This window comes from Epinephelus lanceolatus, chromosome 14 (genome assembly GCF_041903045.1).
Source record: "Epinephelus lanceolatus isolate andai-2023 chromosome 14, ASM4190304v1, whole genome shotgun sequence".
NCBI classification, from domain to species: domain Eukaryota; kingdom Metazoa; phylum Chordata; class Actinopteri; order Perciformes; family Serranidae; genus Epinephelus; species Epinephelus lanceolatus.
The window spans coordinates 12,080,478-12,105,164 of record NC_135747.1 but is presented as its reverse complement, the minus strand read 5'-3'; the positions used below and the strand labels follow the sequence as shown (position 1 = coordinate 12,105,164).

General features: G+C 40.8%; 1 protein-coding gene across 1 annotated transcript; it reads left to right on the top strand.

The window, feature by feature from the left end:
* Positions 1 to 19,753: 19,753 nt before the first annotated feature.
* LOC117251685 (transcription factor 21) lies at positions 19,754 to 23,882 on the top strand. Its single transcript, XM_033618187.2, has 2 exons — positions 19,754 to 21,698; positions 23,047 to 23,882. The coding sequence occupies exons 1-2, from the start codon at positions 21,119 to 21,121 to the stop codon at positions 23,082 to 23,084; spliced, it is 618 nt and encodes a 205-aa protein (XP_033474078.1). The 5' UTR covers positions 19,754 to 21,118; the 3' UTR covers positions 23,085 to 23,882.
* The last annotated feature ends 805 nt before the right edge of the window (positions 23,883 to 24,687 follow it).

Below are 24,687 nucleotides of genomic sequence, written 5' to 3'. Positions count from 1 at the left end.
AAAAAATCCCTTTTCTTCATTTTATATGGCTCACATCCAACATGCGCTTCCATTTTCTGAAAATACCTGCTGCCTGCAGGTTCGTCCAACCCTTTTATGTTGTCATGTTCCTCTATTTCCAATTCATGCAGTGTCAGTGCACTATCATCCCAACTTGTCAAATATTTTTGCATTGTCAGTGACCTTTCATGAGTAAATATGATGCACCAGGTACCCTCCTGTGTCTGCTGTTGATGTTCTGGGAGGGCGTGTCAATTTACGATTGTTAAATGCATTTTGTCAAAATACCCTGCTGTTTTCACAGGAAATGTACAGTCTCTGCTTGTTACATGCATACAGTCTTTTTCAAAATACACTTACAATGTATGTAAAACACCTCGTTTCTACATTAGGCAACAAAAGTTTGTGGTTAGGTGTAGAAAAAAGCATCATGGTTTGGATTAACATTCAAATGGGAAGCGAAGAGTGGGCTCCTGGGTGAAAGTCCAGGGTTTGCTTGACTCATCCATCATCAAATCAGTATGGCCTTTTAGCACATGTAGAATGTGACGTTCTAAGCTTACCTGATCCATACATCTATGAAGCTTTAAGAGATCTCACTTTTTTCAGTGACTCATTCCTATTATACTGACAGCGGTGCCTGGGTGGCCAACGTCATGGCCCAAATTAATCTTTACGCTAATGCTGTGAAAACCCCCACTTGGTGAGACCCCTGTTTTTGGTCTAAACCTATCAGTGTACTGTTTGAGGTGGCTGCCAAAGACCTCACAGACTGCACTTGTGACGTCCGAGAAACACAGAGGCTGGAGGAAAAACCTCTGCCAAGGCCATCCATGACAGCTGGCATGCTGCACGGCCTAAAACAATACACAACGTGTCCCTCCTGACGGCCATCAGAACACACTTGTACAGTCACGGCAGGGGAAGAACACACGCTTGCCCTGACATCTCCAGACAGCGAAAAAATAAACGGACAGATGGAAAAAGATGATACATAATGAATACCAGGGGTCTGGAAGAAAGGAAAACTGATCTTCTTCTCCATCATACGAAACGATGTCTACGCGCCGAGTGTCATTGTGTAATAAAGATCTTGCAAGCCCTTTTCACTCTAGACCCTTCCATGTGCAGATCCATTGGAGAGTTAACGCCAGGACCATGAAAGCACTAGCCGCAGGTCATTAAAATACCTTCGAGAATATGGGATGCTTATCAAATAATATGAACCACATTGCTTCACTTTCCCCCTGTGTAAATGGGGAGTGGATGTGGGGCTGGGGTAGATATCTCTACCTTTTCAAGTGCTCTTTGAAGTCTCGGCATTGAAACAAGTGCCTGGGAAAGTGGAAAACTTTTTACATAAGTACAGCAGAGTGCTGGCTTCTGTAAAGGTCATGACCTGGCTGCATCTCATAGTGTCTTGTCTCCCCATCAGGAAAAAGTCAGCAGAGAGGAAGGTGTGGATTCAACTAATGTATGTACAGTAATGTATATCTTCCTGTGTGAAAATAACTGTGAACACATTTTGCAGCTTGATTTGCACCCAAGTCTTTCTTTGTCATCCGTCCTCAATTTTGTTTTAGGCCGTGATACAGCCTGCAGCTGAAATCACTGACCTTAAAGAACACCAGTGGGTGCCCTGTAAAAATACCAATCATCATCTCCTCATAAAACAAAGGGATGGATATTCAGAGGGAGGAGGATTTTCCATCTTGGTCTTTTTTTCCAAGCTTCAAATGTCCGGCTGATTTAACAAGAGGAGAATACCGGAACAGCACGTCAGTGTAGATGGTGGAATCTGCCAAAGTCACTTAGTCTACTTCTTGCTATGGAGATATTTAACTAATAAAAACACACAACTGTAATTTGGGTATTTTCCTTTTGTTATTTGAATTCGTAATGTGTCTTTTTTTTTCTAAAATTATCTGACATATGGTCCTTTGACACCTATGGAAAAGAGAGACAAAGCAGTGCAAGATCACTGTCTGTTGTTTAAATAAATTAAGCAACCCTCCATACTAGGGCTGTAACGATTTACATTGTTGATTAACCTGTTGATTACTTTTTTGAATAATCAATTCATTGTTTGGTCCATAAAATGTCAGAAAATGATGAATGTTTATCAATATTTCCCAAGATGACATCGTCAAACATCTTGTTTTGTCCACAACCCAAAGATATTTAGTTTACTGTCACAGCGTAAAGGAAACAAGAAACACTGATGTATTGTAATGTGGTTTTGTTGCATAACAGGAACCTGCTAAAAAACAGTTTTTAACGGAGTTAGGCTGGATATGTAACACAATGTTACTTTTATTTCCTTTTCTGTCTAAATGAAAAATGAAAAATTTAAATGAAAAAAACAGTAAACAGTAAAATGTTAACATATAAGGAGCTGGAATCAGAGAATTATGACTTTTGTTTTTCGTACAAGAAATGACTCTAATGAATCCATTACCAAATTAGTTGGCAATTAATCAATGCAGCACCATGATTAGCAATGGAGCACAGAGCTGGTTCAAGCAGAGCACTGAAGTCACTTTGATTGGCAGGTTGGCATCAGCTGCTTCATTCATGCTTCACAATCATCATCTCATTCATCAGCATTTGGGAACCAGCTGACTGACAGCCTTACTGTCCAATCATATTTTTGCTGTGCACAGCAATAACAGCCATTATCACAATTATTCACTAACACCTCTTCCTGACATAGAGTGAGCAAACGGAGTGGACAGAACGTGAATTTTTCCTCTGCATATAAATAAGTGTCTATGTTATTTTATCATAATGAAGTTTTAATCATTTCCTCAACCTTGTAAATGAGACTTTCTTCCTTAATGTTGACTCCTGACTGGAGGAAAAATGGAAACGCCAAGGACATCATGATGTCAGCATCAATTTTGACCACTGACTGTCTATAAAGACTGTGTCTCTTTCTATACAGTCTATGATTTTTACCTATGAAAATAGGTTGGAGCTGGGACAAGTATGCAAAACTTTGTAAAAATAGAGCCAGGGCAAGTGCCACGTCCCTTAGTCTGTTTACTGAGGTACAGGGCAGGTTAGGACATCTTCATTCGGAAAAACTAAAACAGTCTGTTGTTCACCTGTTTGCATCCAGTTAAGAAGGAGTGTCATATGGTCATGACAATGCCCCTTAATTCCTGCAGCTCACTCCAAGGCTCCAACCTCCTCATGCTAATTTTTTGGTAATGATTTAACCAAAGTTTAGGTAATGGAGAAGTTCTCTTAGCAGAGTCCTTGTTGCTGCTTGGATTCTTAAAAGTCCTCTTACAGAGCAGAGCCTTGTCCTTTTCTACCTGTATAAATACTCCCTGGTTAATTCAGCTTGGTAAGTGTCTAAATTGGAAAAATAAAACATTAACTGTTGACATTAAAGTCAACAGAGCAACATCAGTCTAAAAAGAGATCTCATAAACTGAAGAGAGTAACATTTCCACTCATTGTTTTTTTTTAAACAGTATCATGTTACTCATAAATATAATTGAATTCTGTTGGTCACAGAGGAGAAGTTGCATTCTGTAACTGTGAAATTAAGAAAGTATGTCAGTTACATAATATATTCCAAAAGGTGGTTTTCAAATAAAATTGTCCCACTTGACATTTCTGTGCTGCACATTAGTGACTTAACGCCAGCTTTGTTTGACTCATGCTCCGCTCTGGTTGTCAAATTCCTTCACAGTGCAGTTTAATCAGGTATAGAGTAAACAGGTCCACGGTACAGCAGCCTGACGCCGCTGTCTGTCTTTGACATTTCCCTCTGACGCTCTCAGTCACCCCGCCTTGGAATTCCTCCTGCGTGGCTCACACTCCTCTGCTGTGGGCCAAGCTGGATCCCCCGGGGCCCATCTTCAGGAGGAAATTATTTTTCATTGCCCCCAAAACACTGCGACTCTTGCCAGTTTGGCTGCATCCCCCTTGTGCTAGTCTCCAGGTTGTAAGGCCGAGCTTCCTCCTGCCCATGAGGGGGCAGCTGTGAGGTCAGGCCTTCAAGAAAAGCAGGTCACAACTTGGGCCTCAGTCCTCCGCCACCCTGTGGCTCCTGAGCCTTTGTTCCCTCCATAGAACAATCCAGGTTGTATATTATCTTATATGTACTAGGCTGACTTCTCTAAAACAGGAGGCGCATCCAATCCATCTTCACTGAGTCCCTACAGGAACTCTTGTCAGGCTTTCTGTTACATTTCAAGTGGGAGACACAGTGGTTTTATTGTCAAACAAGGGTTTCATGTTGTATTATTAAACTTTGTGTTTCCAGTGGTTAGCTTTCGGGACTGGGAAACCCTTACCAAAAATATTTCACTTCAAATAATCTGAAGTGACTAAAAATACATTTTCTTATTGTTGTGGTTTCCCCTATAAGCCCCACATAACATTTAAAAAGTTTGTTTTTGACCAATTTTTGCTGTAGCTGACTTAAAATTCTTTTTGAAGTTAATCCAATAATTGGGAGGTTTGCGTATCCACTCTAATTCACTGTGTGACAAGTCATGACTTTTGCTTCAAAAATGCAATGACTCATCAAATTGGCTAGATGGCTCCAGTGTTTCAGGTGACTCAGCAGGAAATCCACTTACACTATTGATCACAGTGGCTTTGCTTTGTTCCAAAATGTTTTGCTCATTTCTACAACTCAGAACTAGATATCCCCCACAAGACAGAGACTCAGAGGACACAAATAAAGGCAGTGGAGAGAAGGAGGAGACAAGGGGCTGAGTGGAGCTTCTGTCACTCAGAATGATTGCTATAATAGCATCAACACATTGTCATAAGGCTTCAAGTACTATGTCAAATATAAAAGTATTTTGTATAAAGTAGTAGTTATTGATGAAACGTTTAAAGTTGCCTCTCAACTGCATAGACAAAAAAAGGAAAGGCCAAGGGAAATGCTGATGTTAAAGGAAATGTTTCTGCAGAGTTCATGCGATTAATTAAAAATACATACATTATATGTAATCAAAAATATTTTTTCAAACTTTTGTTTCTGTCATGAGTCTTTTCATACAGAATGTGAATATTAATACAGCAAAAAAATCAATGTAATTTCTTTTCAGAAGGGGGTCGGACTTTCTGAGCTTTTGCTCCGCAAATAAAGGCATCAACCAATCATGTTGTGTGGAATGGATGTCCTGTCACAACATCATCACAGTGGCGGACCTGTTGATAATTTGTGTTTCTTAATACCCTGTATTGCACCTATGAGGATATTTAAACAGTAACACTGAGGCTCCTTAGTCCAAATCAAGTGGTAGCCTCCGAGTCTGAAAAATGAGGCCAATGCGGAGGTGTCAGAACTGCAGTTCATTAAATGGCCACTTGAGGCTGGCTCCAAAACAAGTCAGCCCCCATAGACCCTCATGTTAAAATGCCCAAGTTTACAGCAAAAATAGACATGTTTACGGCTTGGTACAAAAAACAGTTTTGGTCTCTTTATCTAATTTCAGTATTCATGACAACTGTACAGGGGCTGAATTTTTATATAACTCACCTGTTTACATTTTATTAAGGCCCAAAGTTACACATGGATGCTTAAGTGACAGGCAGCCTGCTGATAGTGTCCTCTGGCCCTCAGTTAGATCCACTCGCCCCTCCACAGCTCTAGCCTCTTGTACAAATATGGTCACTCCTGGCTCCAAAAAACCGAGATGGCAAGGGCCAAAATACTGAAGTGGAAGCCTTATAACGGCAGTCCACAAACCAATGGGTGACATCACGGTACATTCATAATTTATACAGTCTGTGGTCTGAAGCAAGATGGCAAACTTTAATACCCCAGGTCAGTCTTGACAAAGGCAGGGCATAACAGATCCACTCCTTCCGTTCTTAACTTTCACAATAAAAAAACATATATATTGCATTATTGTTTACCAGAGGGAACTCAAATTCACCCATGGCAAATTGCTACAAAAAACCCTCAATAAAATGAATGTGTGCCTTATTGGATGATATTGAATCCATCTTTTTTTCTTAGAATGAGCTGGCATTGCAGCCGTCGCAAATTCACATCGCTGTTGGCAGGAATAGCTCTGATTCAGGTGAGTATTTTGCATTTTAGTGTTATTTATTCATCACACTCCCTCTCTGTGTAAAGTCCTTAGGGCAGAGCCAGGCAAGCCACTTCCAAATGTTTCCAGTATTTATGCTAAGGTAACTGTCTCCTGGCTGGCCCAACCAGGCCAGTACGTTGCATCAAATCAACTAAAAGCTTAAGCCAAGCCATACTGTAGCTGTTATCCATAGAATATCATTTCTTGTCTTCTTTCACTTCACCTGTTTTCCTTGACTCCTCTTCACCTTTAAGATTACGTGTGATGCCTTTAATATCACTGCACTTTACTCAGGCGTTGTGCATATAAAGAGGGATTGAAGGACAGATGAAAGGGTGCTGGTAAGTCATGAGATGAAAGGGAAAGATGATGGTGGAGCACTTGGGAAGCCAAGACAGAAGCTCCTGTGGTATCTGGCAGACCAAGGAAGAAGTTTTGGGTGTCTCTCCTGAGCCACTCTTTTGTTGGTTAATCTCTGGTTGATTCTTTCCTGTCTGTGCCTTCCTCGTCACTTTCTCTCTCTGTCTTTGTTTTCCTCTCTATTCCATTTTTTTTCTCATTCTTCCCACCCTCCTTTTCCTCATCCAACTGTGCCAGGCGAAATACAATGAATCAGTGATACTCATTTTTCTCTCATGGATGCATTTTCCAGCTCCTGGGAATCTAATTTCCTGTTTCTGCTCCTGTCAACTGATTGGTGTTTATGTTTAGCAATCTGTTTCTTATAAAACCTTTTTGTTTTCCGGTCTTTATTCCTTCTTTCCTCCACCCCACCACTTTCTCTCTGTCTTTTTTTCAGTTTTGCTCTCTATTGTCTGTATGAAATGTTCCAAGATTAGGCCTACTCAAGGATAAGGGGTTTTAGTCCTTGGCAGCAGTTAAACCAGTTAGAAAATGGCAACACCTACAACATGAGCCATCAATCCAGTCCAAATGTCCATACTGGGGCAGCGGTGTGCGTGTGTTGGAGGTGGGGTTGTCTCAAATGGAAAATGCACATTACTCCCAAATGAAGTCAACCTCTTCTTACACTCCTCACACTGGAGATTGTAAGCTTAAGTAGACGAGCTGTTGTTAATTTAGGGGTCACAAAAAATCCCAGCTCAGTGCCATTTATTCCCATTTGATGTCAGTGTAATAATGTGCAAATGTTAATGCACAAAGAGAGAATCTGCTTTGTAAAAACACCACAGAAATAAATTTAATGAGGCACAAACCAGAACCATCTTCAGCTCACGATGTGCTGGTTCCTCTCTTCTTTCTTGCAGTGTAAAATTACCATATTGTGCCACAAGCAAAGTTTAGAGGTCAGCCATGTAACCTTAGACATCGGTTTATATGATACCTTGTGAAAAGTTGTGCACTTGGTTCGTATGATACCTTACAAATTAGCACCCTTACCAATTAGGTTAGGTTCAGAAAAAGAATCAAGGTTGGGTGTCATCATGTGACGTAACAACATGACGTGATATGCTGCAACGATGCAACATATCCACATACAACAGTTCATATAATATCTAACAAATTAGCACCCCATGAATGGCATCATCATGTTTTGTACTCGATGTAAAGTTACATAGGTTTGGTTTAGGAAAAGAAACATGGTGACAATGTAACTTAATAAATGTCTTAAGTTCACTTGGTTTCACATAGTTCCGAACACCAGTCCCTGTGTTGTTTGACCCGCCCCCCACTCCAACCTGCTTCCTTAGATGGACTCTCTGTCTTTATACTACTTCCTTCTTTACAGCCATCAGCGCACTGGTCACGTAATCGCAGCCTTCCCAATTATGTGGGTTATATATGAATTCTGGTACATTACTTTTTGTAGGTACATGTATGAACAATGCAAAAAAAAAACAGCTTACGTGGTGAGGTAGGGTGAGGTGAGGTGTGTAACTTAAAATAATTCTAATGTTGATTTTGCTCTGGACAGGAACCTAATCAAAGTCCTGTGTTTGCTTGACCTGTCCACCACCCCAACCTTCCTCCCTACGACTCTGTCGCTCTTTGTACTACATCACTTCACTTCTACGTTTGATCTTGCCATATGATGGGGAACAGCCTTTAGTGCATAAGTCATGTGATTACAGCCTCATGGTTCATGATTACATGGGTTCTATACGCCTTATAGTGCATTACTTTTTGTAGGTATCAACAATAAAAAAGAACTGCCTGAGGTCAATCATGGTTGCACAGCTTCCATGGGAGATTTTCCTTATCCTGAGAGTGGAGGCTCTCTGTGGAAGAAGACGGGCCAACCTCTGTGGAATCAATTGAAACTTGGATCTGGACCATAATCCAATTAAACCTCAACAAGGGCAACATCTTCTTTACTTTATTTATATGGGGAAGATTTACTGAGCACATGTGTTCCTTTTCAGTAACGCCTTGCTTCACATTTGTACAGTTCACACCTGTGAGCTTCCCAGCACAACCACAGCATACTACTGCTGACTGCTGAGCAGCTCCACAAGGGAAAGGTGGGGGTTAAGTGCCCCACACAGCAAACCCTGGATGGTGGTCGTTTACAGAGGAGGGAGAGTGATGTGATTTCATTTTTACTAAACAGATTTGAACTTAGCTGGTTTGAGATTTGAACCAGACAATTTCCAAACCTGGTACTCACACTAAAGGAATACTGACAGCAGATATTACATACATCACATTCACTCTATCAAAGAGGTTGGAATGTTGTTTCATTGGCAGCTTTACAGGCATCGTACATATACAAAACCCACTTAGAGCATGTTTTTAGGTAATGACAACCCATTTTCATTCCAGGGCGTCAATAGTTTGGGCAGTGGCCATTGGGACCTAAATTGGCTGCACAAGGCACCCTTCAGTGTCTGTGTGCGCCACTAAACTTACTCCAGTGTAAACCTGTCTGTGGCAATGACAAGGTTTAAAGAGCAAGAAAGTCTGTTGGATGTGAGGTAGAGTTCAGCAAACACTTTTCGTGCCCCATCTAAAACCAAAATGCTTTTTAAAATAATAACCTTATGTAGTTAACGTCACATGACATACTCATTAACTTACGTCCCTAAGTTAAGTTATGTAAGATACATACTTATCTGAACTGAAACCATGATCTTTTTTCAAAACCTAAGTAGTTTTTTTGCCTAAACATAAAGTAGGTTTGGTGACAAAACCTGTTTTCTGTGAATATGGAAGTTTACTCTGAAAAGCCACTATGCATGTAACAGGCGGATATTGACACAGAAACTGAAACGTCCAAAACTGACACTAGAGGGGTCCTTAAAACATCATAGTTTGAAGTGTATCACTGTCCAAGCTATAGTATTTGATGAGTTGGGAGTGAGAAGATGTTGGAAATACATCCATTTGCTCATACAGAGGGTACAGCCAACAGATGGTTAGCTTAGCTTAGCATAAAGACTGAAAATAGAGGGAAAGACCTCACCTTGCTCTGTCCAAAAGTAGCAAAATCTACCTGCAAGCACCTATAAAGCTCTCTAATTACTGTAAAATTAAGCTAAGTGGCATTTAGCTAATTGTACAAACATTTAAGTGATACTGATTTTCTCATCTAACTCAGAAAGGAAACTTGTGTATTTCCCAGAATGTCCAACTGCTCCTTTGCATATCCAACAAATAAGATAATGAGTGCAAGTGCAAGCAACCAAACTCTTACCCAATGTCAAAGCTAAATTGATTTTGGAATAAACATGGGGTCTTTGAGGTGGTGCAACAGAGGAGGGAGCATGGTGTACCAGCAAGGAATGTGCCTCTCACGTCTGCAAATGGATCAGAACATTAGCACTGTGTTTTTTTTAATCTTATTTTCAACACTGTTTTCTTTGACTTTGTGATGTAAAATCGCTCAGGCCTCATTGCTAATGCGTGTTGTCTGGTGGTATGACTTGGTGCAGGCAGTGGGGGGGGGGAGCCCCCCCCCACCCCACTGCAACTGTCAACTGGCAAATCAGCCTCTCATGGAAACCAGACGTTTAATTGTTCTCAGATGCTGGAGCTTTTGGTGTGAGCCGCAATGTGTGACTTTGCTCTGTTCTTAGGTTGGATTAATTCAGTGCCGTTGATTAAAAATGCTTGTGTGCCTCGCAGGCTGGAGGTCTGAGTGAATGTGGGGGCCGATCAGGCCGAGGACAAATACTCGTAGCAAAGACAGGAAAGAATTATTGTGCATTGTTTGTGCCTATGAACAGTAAACAGATGAGTTGGTTTCAGTGTTTGATAAGCTGTCAGTCACACAATGCTTAGAGGACTTTGAAATATTTGCATGTCATTGTGAGGCAAATTTCACTAATCTGCTGTCTGTGTAGGATAAAAGAAACCAACACTACTTGGAAAATGAGTGTAGCAGATGCTCAGACAGAATATTCTGGTGCACAGAGCTGAAAGACAGCAGGATGGTGAGAAAAGACCAAGCAACAATTTAAGAATTACATTTCAATATGTAAAATCAATAACGTGAAAAGACCTTTTCTTACAAAATGTCATTTTGTCATGTCGTTAATAGCAAGGATGGATTACTGAACATGCCTACTGGGCAGAGGCCCAAGGGCCCAAAGTGTCAGGTTCCCCCCTTGGCCTTCAGCTTTAAAATGTCACTTGAAGAGATACCTACAGACCAGGAGACAACTCAAAATGACCACAAAAAGATGCAAAGGAACTGCAAAGAGACACAAAATAACTACAAAAAGGGCAAAACACCACATAGAGATACAAAATGACTAAAAAGAGATACGAATAACTACAAAACTGGACAAAACAACCACAAAGAGACATGCAATAACTACAACCAGACACAAAATGACCATAAAAGACATAAAGTTACCTCAAAAAGACACAAAATGATGACAAAAACGGGCGAAGGAATTGCAAAGAGACAATTTATGACTACAAAGAGACACAAAATAACTACAAAAAAGTGGCAAAGAAACCACAGAGAGAGACACAAAATGACTACAGAGAGACACAAAAAAACACAAAAATGGGCAAAACAACCATAAAGAGACACACAATAACTACAACCAGACACAAAATGACCATAAAAGACAAAGTTACCTCAAAGAGACGAAATGACGACAAAAACGGGCAAAGGAATTGCAAAGAGACAATTTATGACTACAAAGAGACACAAAATAACTACAAAAAAAAAAAACACACACAGAGACACAAAATGAGTACAAAAAGACTCAAAAAACAAAAATGGGCAAAACAACTACAAAGAGACACAAAACGACCATAAAAGACACAAAGTTATCTCAAAGAAACACAAAATGACCTCAAAGAGACAACTACAAAGAGCAAAATCACCCCAAAGCCTGTATATCTGTGCCCAGGAGCCCAGTCTCTCATAATCAGTCCATGATTATTAAGTGTATTTTAACACTTTCACATGGGATCAACAATATTTAGAGATACTGGCTAATGAAGAGCTGATTATGTAATGATTTCCACAGAAAAGTGCTGCTCAGTACTTTATAAAAGAACACTCTTAATATACTGTATGAACACCTTACAGTTCATATTTTGCTCATCAGCTTTAGATTTGGTTCTATAAAAATGCTCACCCTGCACACCAGGTGACTGTAGATCATGTGAGCTTGAGCTGAAAGCAAGATTTTGATATACGTGGGACAATAATCAGTCATGAGATATATATTTCGTCTTCAGCTGCAACATGAAACTCTATCACCAGCCCCGTGTCTCTCCGGCATTTGGTGGATGATTCAAAAACCCCATCAATCATTTCTTGATCGCTCCCCAGTCAGTTTCTAGTTTTATCTTTAAGCTCGACCACTGTGATCAAGCGGCTGTGGACAAGTTTTAATCTCCTCTGTGCAGTTGTGACTCCTCTCCAGTATGCAGGTTTGCTCAGGCGTGCTAACATCTTGGAGGAAAAATAATGGAGCCGTCATTATTCTTTCAGATGGGACCTGTCTGAAAAAGATCTCTATATGTTTAACAGCCTAACTGTCCTCCTTTGTGCACCCACTCTCTTTCCTCTCTCTCTATATCCCTGGCAAGAGCAGGAATTTCCTCCTGGTTGGGATGTTTTTGTCATATGCCAGTTGAGTCATGCATAATCTGCAACCCTCTGCCTCTCTGGCACACAGTTTGGCTTTCCTGGACTATGTTTATTTTTATTAAAAAAGAACATAAAAAAATGTTACATGAATTAAAAGCAATCTCGCACATGTTTGGCGAGTATTTACACAACACATTCTTTGATGTTTGGGCTTTACAAGAGTATGACGTTGGATGGGAAATGACGCAACTAAGAGTTTGGGTTCTGGTACAGTGAAAGCTTGGCTCAATAAAACAAACTTGTGTTAAGCTAAGTGTGTCCCTCTGTCTTCACCCAAGCAGAATGTAAACCATTTAAATGTTGTATTGGTCAATGGAGATGACCTCAGTGCGGTTAGTGTGTGATGCCCAATCAAAGGGTTTGATGAGTCAGCTGGTGTCACCATTTCATACTGAAATGATTTAACTGATTCAATGAGTACAATTGAGTTTAAACATAAAAAAACAGCCACAAGCACAGCCACGTTTTTGTTATTTGAAAAACATTGCATAACCAGGATGTATTTCTTGACCTATTTTGTTGCAATTTAAGTGCAGATGGAGGGACAACAGTTGTTTGACTGAATTATGCTCATTCACAAAAATCAGATGAGAAGACTGAAAACTAGTCTCATATCTGTACAGTAAGCAAATATGTGTTTCCTACAATAGTAAAGGCATGGCCCACATACATAACCTTAATCTGCCTGTATTAAATAAACAAACAATTGATTTTAACTGATGAGCTTAAGAGGTGCTGGTACACCAATTTTGTCTTGGTTGCTATTTCTCAGTTGGATGTACATCACATGCAGCATGCAGCACAACTTTTATAAACTACTGATCTTAAAAAAAATTAAATGCAACTTTAAAAAGAAATGTTGTCAGCCCAATTTCCACAAGAAAATGTTGGCATTGTATGTTTCTTCAAACCAAGGATACATTTCATACATATCATATGAAGATTTCCTGAGCAACACGGTCTCACTCCGAAGTCTTCAAAATCAGGCGTTTGGGCAGTGACTTCTGGCGTCAAACACCAACGAAAAAAGCCATCCTTTTACGTTGGCATGATACATAATTGGTCGCGGTTATAGTTTAGTTTCAAGAGCGAAAGTTAAGGCGACGAAAGTCTGAGTAGGGTGGGTGGGAGTAGTGGCGAATGGGTCCAACAAACAATGACTTTCACCTGGCGTCCCGAAAGGTTCTAAAGTCAAATTTTTTTCATAAACCTAACGACGTGCTTTTGTTGCCTAAACCCAACCACATGCGTTAGTTGTGGAAGGAAAAAAAAAAAAGTAAATTTGCAGTGTTGTACCAACAAAAGAGACTGTAAGCAAACGGTAAATTTCCTGTGAAAACGGAAGTGTATTTTGAAAGAAGGCGAAGCATGTGATGTAACAGGCAGAACTTGATGAAGGACAGTGTGACATCTCGGCGAGACAGCTGCAAAAGCTGTAGACCACTGCAGGCTTTTATACCAAAACATGATCTCTCATTAATCGTAACTGATTGGTGCCTGATTATGACCACACATTAACCACAGTACTGTTAAATAAAACATAAATAACATAAACAACACCTGATAACATACAAATGTCACATATGCATGGTTTCCAGAAACATACAATGCAAACATTTATTCTGGTAACTGGGTTGTTGTTGCTTACACAGAAGTTAATTTGAATATTATGGTGGTAATATAAAATCTGATTTTCAAACTAAAATCACTATAAAAAGATTAAATTCTTATTGTTATATAGCTTGACCTAGTTTACAATCACAGAATTAGGATTTGTTGGATATTTTACCCTAGCTATCTAGAGAACAAAATCAGGGATGAATACAAAAGGCAAAGGTACTTGTCACTGTCTCCTTTCACTCAGTGACAGATCAGTCCCATCATAGAGGTAGAGCATGTGTCACCAGAGGGGCAGCATTCATCTGAACAGAAGAAAAGAGATAATTGGATTATCAGATAATCACCCAGTTAACTATAGAGAGACATTAGAGTTGCTCCCTGTTTGCATTCTTTGTTTTGTCTCTCTCGTCTCTGAGCATACAGCAACATACTCATTCTCCAATGTGCTCTATCTCCAATTCAGCCGTGGGCCATCCTCTTTTATCAGCTTGCTTTGGACACCATATCCTAACCACCACTCAACCTGTGAAAACAGAAGATTGTCCTGAGTGTGAATGTCCTAAGTGACAGCGTTTCTTTTCAGCTCTAAATGAAATCCAGAGCAGTGTTCACTCAAAACCTGAGCAGAAAAAAAAGCTCCTTTCATTTTCCCTTAATCAAGATGGGAAAATGTGCAACACCTCGCTGACCTGAACAACAGGGTCAGGACAAAGAGAGATGAAGACAACTGGTGCACAACAAAGCTAGCAGCTGGCCTTTAGGGGCAATGTGTCCACCGGCATGTCTCTGCAGTGACCTAAGACGCCCTCGTGCCTGTTAAGACCATCTCCTGAGTATCAGGCCTGTGTGTGTGTGTGTGTGTGTGTGTGTCTCCATGGACCTGATAGTGTTTTGTTCCAAGGAAGTGGAGTTGCAGGAGGAGCATATTCACATCTGGTTTAAACACAATCATAAATGATACAGGCTACACAACAAAATCATCACAGCTAGAAATCATCCATATGCCAGCCCGTCCCTGTTAGTTACATGTTTAGATAGATTTTAAAAATGTTGTAGACAAATAAACAACAATAATCAGCTCTTGATTGAAAATAACTGTATGGCATCACGTGACTGATATTGAATATCTGATCAAGTTCCTGCAACATATAATGTTTAGTACTCAGTTTTTCAGTTAATTTACAACACCATATACTTTGTTTATAAGTTTCTTCCTCCACTGGAATATTTAAAGGGGCACTCAACCAGTTTTAGTTTACGGGGTGCAACTCAGTTGGTGAAAACAGCTGTGTATTGTCTTCAATGGCTTTTGAGAAGCTTTCTTAGGTCTGAGAGACTGATGACGTCATTTGGGTTTGTTTTTTAGATTTGGCTTGAGATTAAAATGTATGGCACAAAGTCTGTGTTAAAAATTGGGCATGTGAAGTTGAACAATGTGGGCATGTATGAGATGGGGGACTAATGAAAGATGTTACCACATTGAATTAAATAAAATAGGGGCTAAAAGTCAGTATAATTCGGCCCCTGCCGTTTCTACTTTTTTTTATCAGTTTTATTTTACAAGCCCCCAACCTTTTAGAAGTGTAAAACTAAAATACTGGAGCGCTCCTCTAAAAGCACTTTTGTTTCCTTCTCTGATCACAGATCCACTTTCCATCATTTTTCAGTGATGGAAAGAAAAGTATGGCTGGCATGCTTACATCATACTGGACCAGGAGGCAACCTACGGCTCTGGGGCCACATGTGGCTCTTCAGCCCCTCTCCAGTGGCTCGCTTCTGCTTTGACAAAAAACAAAGTGATTCTGTCATTCTTTTCTCCTTTTGTAAAAATGTGCCGATACACCAAATAAAAAAAAAAATGTTTTCACATTTTGACAATTAAAATATGCATCAATTGTCCTCAGCCCGGCACATTGTCCACTACATTTTGCCAAATCTTAATAGCGGTGGCTACAGTAGTCGTGAGTTTCCCTGACTTGGCTAGCTCTGGATTCCATGTCCAAAATAGGAAAAGTTTTGGAAGAAGACAGAATTTAATTGTGTGAAGATATTCATTTGCTTTACAGCCAACTCTGCAAAGTTAAAGTTCCAAATAATGATAACTAGCCCACTGCAGTGCCACCTGGTGGTTAGACATGATAACAAATGCTAATTTAGACATGTTTGTAATGTTGACAGGCTAATTTAGATTTAATAGGCTGTGTTTCCTTCATTATAAAGCTCAATATGTTTGCGGCCCCAGATGGATTTTTTAATTATTTTCAGTCAAAAATGGCTCTTTTGCTAGTGAAGGTTGTCAGCTATGATTTTGCCAGTTATTACAACAAAAGTGGTTTTTGGTACACTCTGGCAAAACCCATTGAATTATCACTCCAATTTTGATAGTGACCACCTCATATTTTGGTTGGATGTAAACTGCTGCTGTCACTCGCTTATTCATTCATTAGAAATGTGTGTGAACTTGACAGGATCCTCCATGTTGACCTGATTCTTACTCTGAAAAAGATTCAGTTTAACATTGATGATACTGCTGCCTACCAACATAGTTGGAAAAGGTTTATTAAACGTCAAGTAAATAACTGTTCTTTTCATTTTTCTTACTGGACCTGAAAGTTGAAATGGCCTTTTCGTGGGTTGACTGAGTTTCATTGTCCTTGAGCTCTGGAAATATGCTGAAAAGATTATTTATTATTCCAAATGAAGGAAAAATGTACTTTCTTTTTGACAATAAACTCCATCATTTGCAGTCAGGTGATTTTAGGGGGGAGTGGTATTGACATCTGGTACTCTGCAGGTGTCACCACTGATGATTACCGTCCACACATTCCTACAGATCAGACGTCTCCCATAGGCTCTGTAGCCTTTCACACATTCCACAGAGACACACACCAAACGTCTCATAATGAGTGCACAGATTGGGATTATTGAATATAACAGTGGAGTGAAGGGGGAAGCTTATGATGTGTTGTACACACGTGCACACATATAAAGTCATATTATCTAAATACCACCTGTTGTCATGCAGTATATACACAGCCATGCTGCAAAACTGATGTGTTTTTATCAAGCCGGGGGCTCAGATCCAGCTTCAGGCTCTCGCTGGTCCAGGGAGAGGGGTGGTGCCCCTGGAGGGGTGTTTGCTTTAGGCCCACTTTACGACCATGATGCTTTTTCCAGACCAGTCCTGGGCCTGAAATGCAGACAAGAATGGGCTCGGAGCCAGTAAGCTGCTACTTAACTTTAAGGATCAGAATCATTTCTTTGGCAGGGGTTGTAGAAGTACCTGAGTTTGTCTCGGTGGCACACAAATCTGCAGGATCACACATCAAGAATCTGCTGTCGCCCCAGAGATGCAATAATAAGTCATAGGAAATGAATGTTACCCCCAAATCCACAAACACTTCACATGCAAGAGAGATTTGCATGCAATCAGTCGAGGCATTTCCTGCATTATTTTTATTCAGCTGACTGGCATGCCCTTTGAAGCAGGGCACATACTGCTCATTGCATTAATGCTGATTGTAGCTTACCTTTAAAGGTAAAGGCCTCAGGCTATCTGAATCCTAATCTGTGGTCAAGGGTAACTTCTGCTCTTAGCTATCGCCTCAATGTGCCGTGACACTCTAATGGCTCAGTCCCAGTGCAGATCAAAGAGCTGTTTGTGGCCAACGCTGAAGATTACACTACTTGGCTGCTATGCTATTCTCTCATAGCAGCCAAGACTGATCCCAGAGGCCTCCAGAACCAAGATGTGTATCGGCCCTGTACCCAAACAAACAAGATGTGCGTCACTGAACAGAACCCTGAAATGTTAATCTTTCTTTTTGCTGTTGTTGCATTTGATGGCTGGTGGACGATTTCATGTCTGGTGTATACAACTTTCACTGTGTGTATGTGTGTGTGTGTGTGTGTGTGTGTGTTAGAGACAGAGAAAAGGAGATTGTGAAAGTGTTTAAGAAAAAGAAACAAAGAAAAATGAAGAGAGAGAGGGAGGACATTAGTGCAGTGCATGTTGGCACTGAATCTGTGTTAGCAACACAGCACAGTAATTTGTAGGAAATGACACAAGCACTGTATGAGCTAACTCTGTCCACTCTTAAGCCCCCTAAAATATGTCACTGATTAAAAATCATAATATCATACAGGACATGAAAGAGCAGGTGTGGATCAATAGTGATGTGTGTTTGATTCGCAGTTCCATTAACTTCCTTGTTTTCCACACAGTAACTCCCAGGTGGGAAACAGCTTCAAAACCGCAGTCCTAATTGTGAGCATGTGGCCTCGCGCTGCGTCCAAGGCGCACTTGACTTGTCCTGTGGGCTGCAGCCCTGAACGAGCTTTTACAACACGACCTTCGGATGAGCACATTTGGGCCGCAGTGTAAACGAATGAATTAAGGCAACACACACATTGAATCGAGGCTTTAACAACTGTTTATAAGCAAAACACAGATTTGGCGTCTCAGTCGGGGGAAACAAAAGCCAAATTTCAGCTCAGTGTTGAGTTTATGGCGAGTTTATCAGACTTATTGGACTTTTCCCCCTTATTCATTTCATTTTTAACTCTGAAGGGCTGCTGTCGGTCGATCTTTTCAAACCCTTCAGCCTTGTTGAATTGTTGTATAAACAATAAGGCGGATCTGAATGTGACAGGCGCGTCTCTTCAGCCCGGACCAAACCAAACGCAGAGCGTCAGCTGGAGCAGAGATGCTGCCGGCAGCCTGGCAGAAGGTCCTGACAGGCCTGCACCTCTCAAAACAGGCTGCCTGCTCTTCTTCAGTGATTAGAACGTCTAACAAACAAACGGTGTGCTGCTGAGGCAATCTGAATTTATTCTATTGTGATGAGCTGTACAACGTGTCAGCCACTAAATCAATAAAGTAGCTCCAGGGTTATGAAATCGTTATTATGGAATGCAATTTTTTCACTTGATCCAGGATTATTTAACTCTCCAGAATGAAGACACAACGATTCTGACAGCTTTTTTTTTTTTTTTTTATTTTACGCAGCGCTTTTACATTTTAAAATGTGGCACTTTAAACTTTTCCCTCAGGACATGTGATTTAAATTCAGGTTTTTGTAGTTTAAATCTACACCAGAGCTCACACATTTCATCCCATTTTCACTTCTAGGTCAAACATTCAAATTTATACCTGTTCTCATTCAATATTAATACAATCTTCTGCGCCACAGAGAGTTGCATGGGATTTAAAGTATCAGAATGTGGCCCCTCCATTAAATCCCTAACAACTATTAGAGGACTTCCGGGATTAGAAACATAAAGAAAGTGAATCTGATGAGCTTTAATCCAAAATCAGTCATTTTTTAAACTCCAAACGGTTGACTCGTTGCAGAGTTAAAACAAGATGCTGTGGGCTCTACAACAATGCACCCATTAATCAGGATGTTGTCCTTTCTAATTCACCCTGTGTGTCAGTGCAACGGGTTAATTGAACTGCAGTATGGAGAAGGGTTAGAGCAACATTGGAACTACACAGGTTCATTAACTATTGTAACTCAATCCTTTACGAAATAGCAGCAACTTTGATGTGTTTTCCTGAAACAAATAGTCAGGTCCCCGCAGGGAAATCAAACTCACCGAAGAAGAATGCTGATAGGAGTGTTGCCTTTATGTTGTTCCATCAGTAAAAGCAAACAACTTGTGTGTCTTCAAAAAAGTATTCATTCTGGGTGTTTTTTTTTCTTTCAATAGAGAAACATCTGCAACTATTTAGGAGGAATAAATTATTTCAGCACTTTTTAAAGTAGGACTCATCTAACACCTCAAGGACCAGGCGTGAAATGGGACCAAAAATGCAAGAAAAGGTTCCGTACGGGACTGTTTTTTAAGATCGTGGAGTCATTGTCATGCCCAAAAGAAGCAGAGCAAAGTACATTATAATTACTTAAAATACAGATGTCTTTCCTAAGGTGTAATTTTCATAGTATTTTTTAACACAAAAATCATGCGTAATATGGTGCTATTAGGCCAGCCGTCAGATTCTGTCTCAGACTGTGTATTGAGCTGCTAATTTTGTTCTGCTCTACACTTTATAAAACCACAGAAGAGTAGAATATTCTGCATATTTAGTATTTTTCTGGCAAAATGTAGCTTGATGACCAATTTAATAATTTCCCAGATTCCCCTAAATGCATGTAAAAGTGCAGGAAATGGGATTCATTTTTTTTTCCTCTGGGGGAGGAACCCCCCACTTCGTTTTATTGTGTCCCCACCACTTCTCAAACCAAAGTTACACCCTTGTCTCTACATGCAAGGCTTTAGTCATGCCACTGTTAATCACAAGCTTCACCTGTCAGTAGTCTGGACCACTCTGATGGAATCAGCTGCTACCTCCTGATAAAGACTCCTTCTGCAGCTGAAGGCCTCATGCCGCCTGTGTTTACTGCAACAAACAGATTCCCTTTAAATTAGCATCCTGAAGGACTTTGTCAAATCAAAACCACGTGTTAGCAAACATACAGCCTTCTTGAATTAAAGTTCATCCCCAAGCTGCCCTCCATCCAACCTCGAAGAAAGAAACGCGCTTATTTGATTAACCCCAGCGTAATTACAGCGTGCGTCCTCTCCATGGTTTGCCAGTTAGTCAGTCATATCATTTGCAAATTAGGAGCGTATTAATGTGGCTACTAGACCCAAATTATGTGGGACGAGCTGTGGCGATACTGCTGGAATATTTTACATCGTGTAGGTCTGTTTGGTATCTGACTTCAGTGCGTAAAAATATGTCTAGACCAGAATAAACCCAAAGGCAATACATAAGAAAATGCTCCTTTCCCATTAAAATCTCGTTACATTTTGTACTAACAAAGAGCTCTCATGTGTTTCTGACAGTAGTGTTTGTTGTCAGCTCAGCTTTCATAGATAAAACAGTTCTATTCAGAGGCCAGCGGGTTTGCATGGCCTCCTGCGCCATAATGCTCGGCACAAGCCCTCCAACCACTGATAAATACTGAGTGTTTTTTGTCAATATTAGCGGGACTACTTGAGGGGAAGTTTATAATTGGACACGTGTTTCCCCTGCTTTTTGTCGTTTGGAGATCAACTGATTCCTTTGTAATGCGTTTTTAAAGCAATGAACGATCCACAAGGAGGGGTAAAGTATTCTTAAGAGCTCCCTTTCAGCCTTTAGAATTGGCCAGAGCAACCCGCCGAGAAACATGGAGGCCCTGGAAGTATTTAATCCAGGAGATGTGCCCACGGAACTGTCACACAGCACAGATTCAGGCACGCGCAGGTAGGCTGTTACCAGTTTATTAACGAAAACAGGCGCTCTGTTTTTCTGCCATCAGAGACTAGAAAATAATTAGACTAATTTAATTTTACTTGTGAAAGTATGGAGGACATTCTTTTTGACTTCGAACAGGATGGCACCACGGATTTTGCATTTTGGGGACAAATGGACCAAAGCTTCCAGTTTCAGACCCAGCTGGACACCCTGCTGCTGGACTACACCACAGCCACCGGCCAGCTCTCGCCCTGGTCCTCTTTCGGCAGTCAGTCCATGTTCCCGGACGCACAGCTGACCTTCACCGACCTCGAGGTGCAGTCTCCGGGGGCGGGCGTCTGCGCTGAGGGGGAAAGCTCCTCCGTGGACGATCCCCTGGAGGTGACCAAGCGCAGGGCGCGGCGGCTGGTGTCCCATCAGCCCTACAAGGTGCAACGGCACGCCGCCAACATCCGCGAGAGGAAGAGGATGCTGAGCATAAATTCCGCCTTTGAGGAGCTGCGCTGCCACGTACCGACGTTTCCCTACGAGAAGCGGCTGTCGAAGATAGACACCCTGAGGCTGGCCATAGCCTACATCGCCCTGCTGAGAGAGATCCTCATGTCAGGCTGCGACCCCAAGTCCTATGTGGACGAGTGCATGAAGAATGGGTACAAGAATCAAACCAACGCCATCTGGAACACAAGCGGTGAGTTGATCACCATCATTAGACCGTAATAAAACTGTCATTAACTGCTGATTGAGTCTCAAGTTGTAGATGAGTTAAGTGATGTGAGCCTTAGTTCAGCCAGTTTTGTGTTGACGGGAAGATCATCAATTATCAATCCATCATTTCAATAGAGGGTAAGACTTAAAGGGGAGCCATGCGTATTTTCAAAAGTCATACTTTACTATTTACTATGGTCCAAGACAGTCCAAAAATATTTGTGAAGATGAACAACTTGCCCCCAAATACAAAAACTAAAGCGTTAAATCTCAAATTTGTGATGTCATCGGGTATAAAATCTGGAGCTGCTCCATAGACAGTGAATTGGGAAAGATGTTACAGATGACACTGAGAGCACGCGAGAAAATGTTCTGAATATATGGGAACATTTTGTTTCCAAACTGAGAACACTAAGCTAGAATGAAGCTCATCTGGTTACAAAACAGAAAACAAACATTCTGCTTGTCCACAAAATCAGGCTCCAATCCGTTGTCTGTGGAGCAGCTCCAGACTAAATACCCTATGACATCACAACTTTGAAACTTATTTCTCTGGTTTCTGGCTCAGAGAGAGAGTAACTCAGGTTCATATTGATTGAACTTTAATATGCCATTAAAATAACATACTGGAAATCTTAAGTTAAGTAGTGTTCCCCTTTAACTATCACTGGTTTTTGCAAAATATTTGGGTATTGTCTTAAAGAGACCCATGTAATTTTAAAGAATGTTAAATAACCCACACTCATTGTTTACCACACAGTATTTACATACATAATACATGTTTTACAGTTGAAACATTGACATGAACACCTGATCTTTACAGCTTCAGTTCTGCCGATTATCCAGATATGCCTCATTATCATAAAGGATGTAGTAACAGACAGCACAAGCCCACATTTACACCATGAGCACAGTAAAATGATCATCTTTGTTACCATGGAGAGGCTTGTAATAGTTAATTAAAATCCAATCGTTCTTCAGTGGACAGAGAGAATTAATGTTATTCACAATGATCCCAGTGTACTGACATAAAGCAAATGTCATTTTAAGCTGTGTGTTTGCTGCCCAGGTGTGTTTCCCTCGAGCATTTGCTCTTAAATGAAACCCCATTTCACCAAAACACAATCACCTGTATTCTTACTGCCTCTGTGCGCTTAACAAATTCTGTGGGAATCTGCTCTGAAGCCTCTTTATGAGGCTTTTCAGCAGTAAGTGTGCCCCCATTCTTTATCCCCAGACCTAGGACTTGTTAAACAGTCATTAAAATGTATCAAAACTTATGAGTTTGTCCTGCTTTTGTTTCCCTCTGCCCCCATGCTCCCCTTTCCCAGATCTGACAGCCCGCCTCTCTTGGATAAAGTGGGATTAACTGAGGGACATGGGGCACCCCCAAGTGTGGAGATGGCAGCGGGGAGGAGGTCCAGGTTTGTTCCTGCCTCTTCTCTCTCCCTCTCTCTCTACATGTCAAAGACAGGCCCTGCGTGACAGAGCCGACCGATCGACATCTGCAGACTTCTCATCAGGTCATACACCTCAGGCTTTCTCAACCTCAAACACTCCTTCGTCCTCTGTGGCTTTTAATATTCTAATTTATTGTTGACTGGTAATTTAGAGCCATTGTTTCTGGGGCTGGGGAGGGAAAGTGGGTTGACATTGTTTGCCCAAATGGATGGCACTTGTCACACACAGAGGGAAAGAGAGAGGGGCACACTGGCATGAGACTGAATGGACTTCCTAAGGGCTCATACTTCTGCATGTAGCGCTCAAGTGTTTTCTGGACTCTCGCTCATTAGTCTGCGAGTCGATGTGTTAAAAGAGAGCCTTGATCATGTAAATGAGACAATGGGCGTGAGAAACAGATCAGTGCAATGTGTTTTAGCATGTCAGGTGCTGTTTCCAAACATGGCAATAAGGGTAGTAGTGTACTGTTTGTTTCAACCTCTGTCATCTCTTGTGTTATTTATTTATTTATTATTTATTTTTAATTATTTATGACAAAACACAAACTGTGATTATTTATTGCTCTGTTACTCAAATGAGACTGCTGTGTTTATCGTGATTTACTGTACATTTCAAGTGACTCCATGCACTGTGAAAGTGTCATAGCTTCATGTATTTGTTACCAATGACCTACCCAGGATCATAAAAAGCAACCTGTCCCTACCTTCTCCTGTTTAGTTTTATTTGTGGTATAATATATTTTTGTATTGAGGTCTTTAATCTGTTACAGGGCTCAGTCAAGCACCAAATATCATCACCCTCCGTCCCTGAATTCTTTTCCTGTTAGCTTTACAGATGACTCAAGGTTACTCTTACATTTGGATGGATACCGTAATTCTATTCATACCAGAGGGCTAAGTTTGACCAATTTCTTATTACACACACCCCATAAATGTAGTCAACACTTCAGGACAGTGAGCCCGGGTGGAAAGCTGTGCTCGCCACATGACCTGGATCAGTGAAGAGGGTTACAGGTGTCATCCCTGACAGTGAACTTTATTCGGTGCCGAGTAACATGACAGATGGACTGTTGGTCCAACCCTGGAAGTTGCTGTTAAACAGGACAAAGGATTTTCATGATGTAGAAGCTGAGAAGGAAATAAAAACTTCAATAAGGTGGTTAAAAATTATCTGATATTTCTACATAATGTGTCCTCATCAAGGTTAAGGATACTCATCTTGCTTTGCCTGGGGACCACTTTTGCAAAAAGACAGGCTAGGGCCCAGTTAATAAACTAACTTTAATATTATTTATCAGTATGTATAAGAAACACATTGCCTTATTTCAACCTTTCAACCTTTGCTGTCCTCAGTTATCTTTGTAAAGAAGCAAAAAGCAGGAGACCAGCACAGGTCAAATGTAGTCAGGGGTGTTTCAAGGATATTCAGGGCCCAGCCTGGACCTCTGTCTGGGTGTCCTGGGGATTCTCTCCTGGTACTTTTTCTTAAAAAAAAAAAAAAAAGCCCTGCTT

Coding starts and splice junctions, on each gene's coding strand:
- LOC117251685 (XM_033618187.2), top strand. CDS start 21,119: ATGGAGGACATTCTTTTTGACTTCGAACAGGATGGCACCACGGATTTT. Junction 21,699..23,046: donor CGCCATCTGGAACACAAGCG/GTGAGTTGATCA, acceptor CCCCTTTCCCAG/ATCTGACAGCCCGCCTCTCT.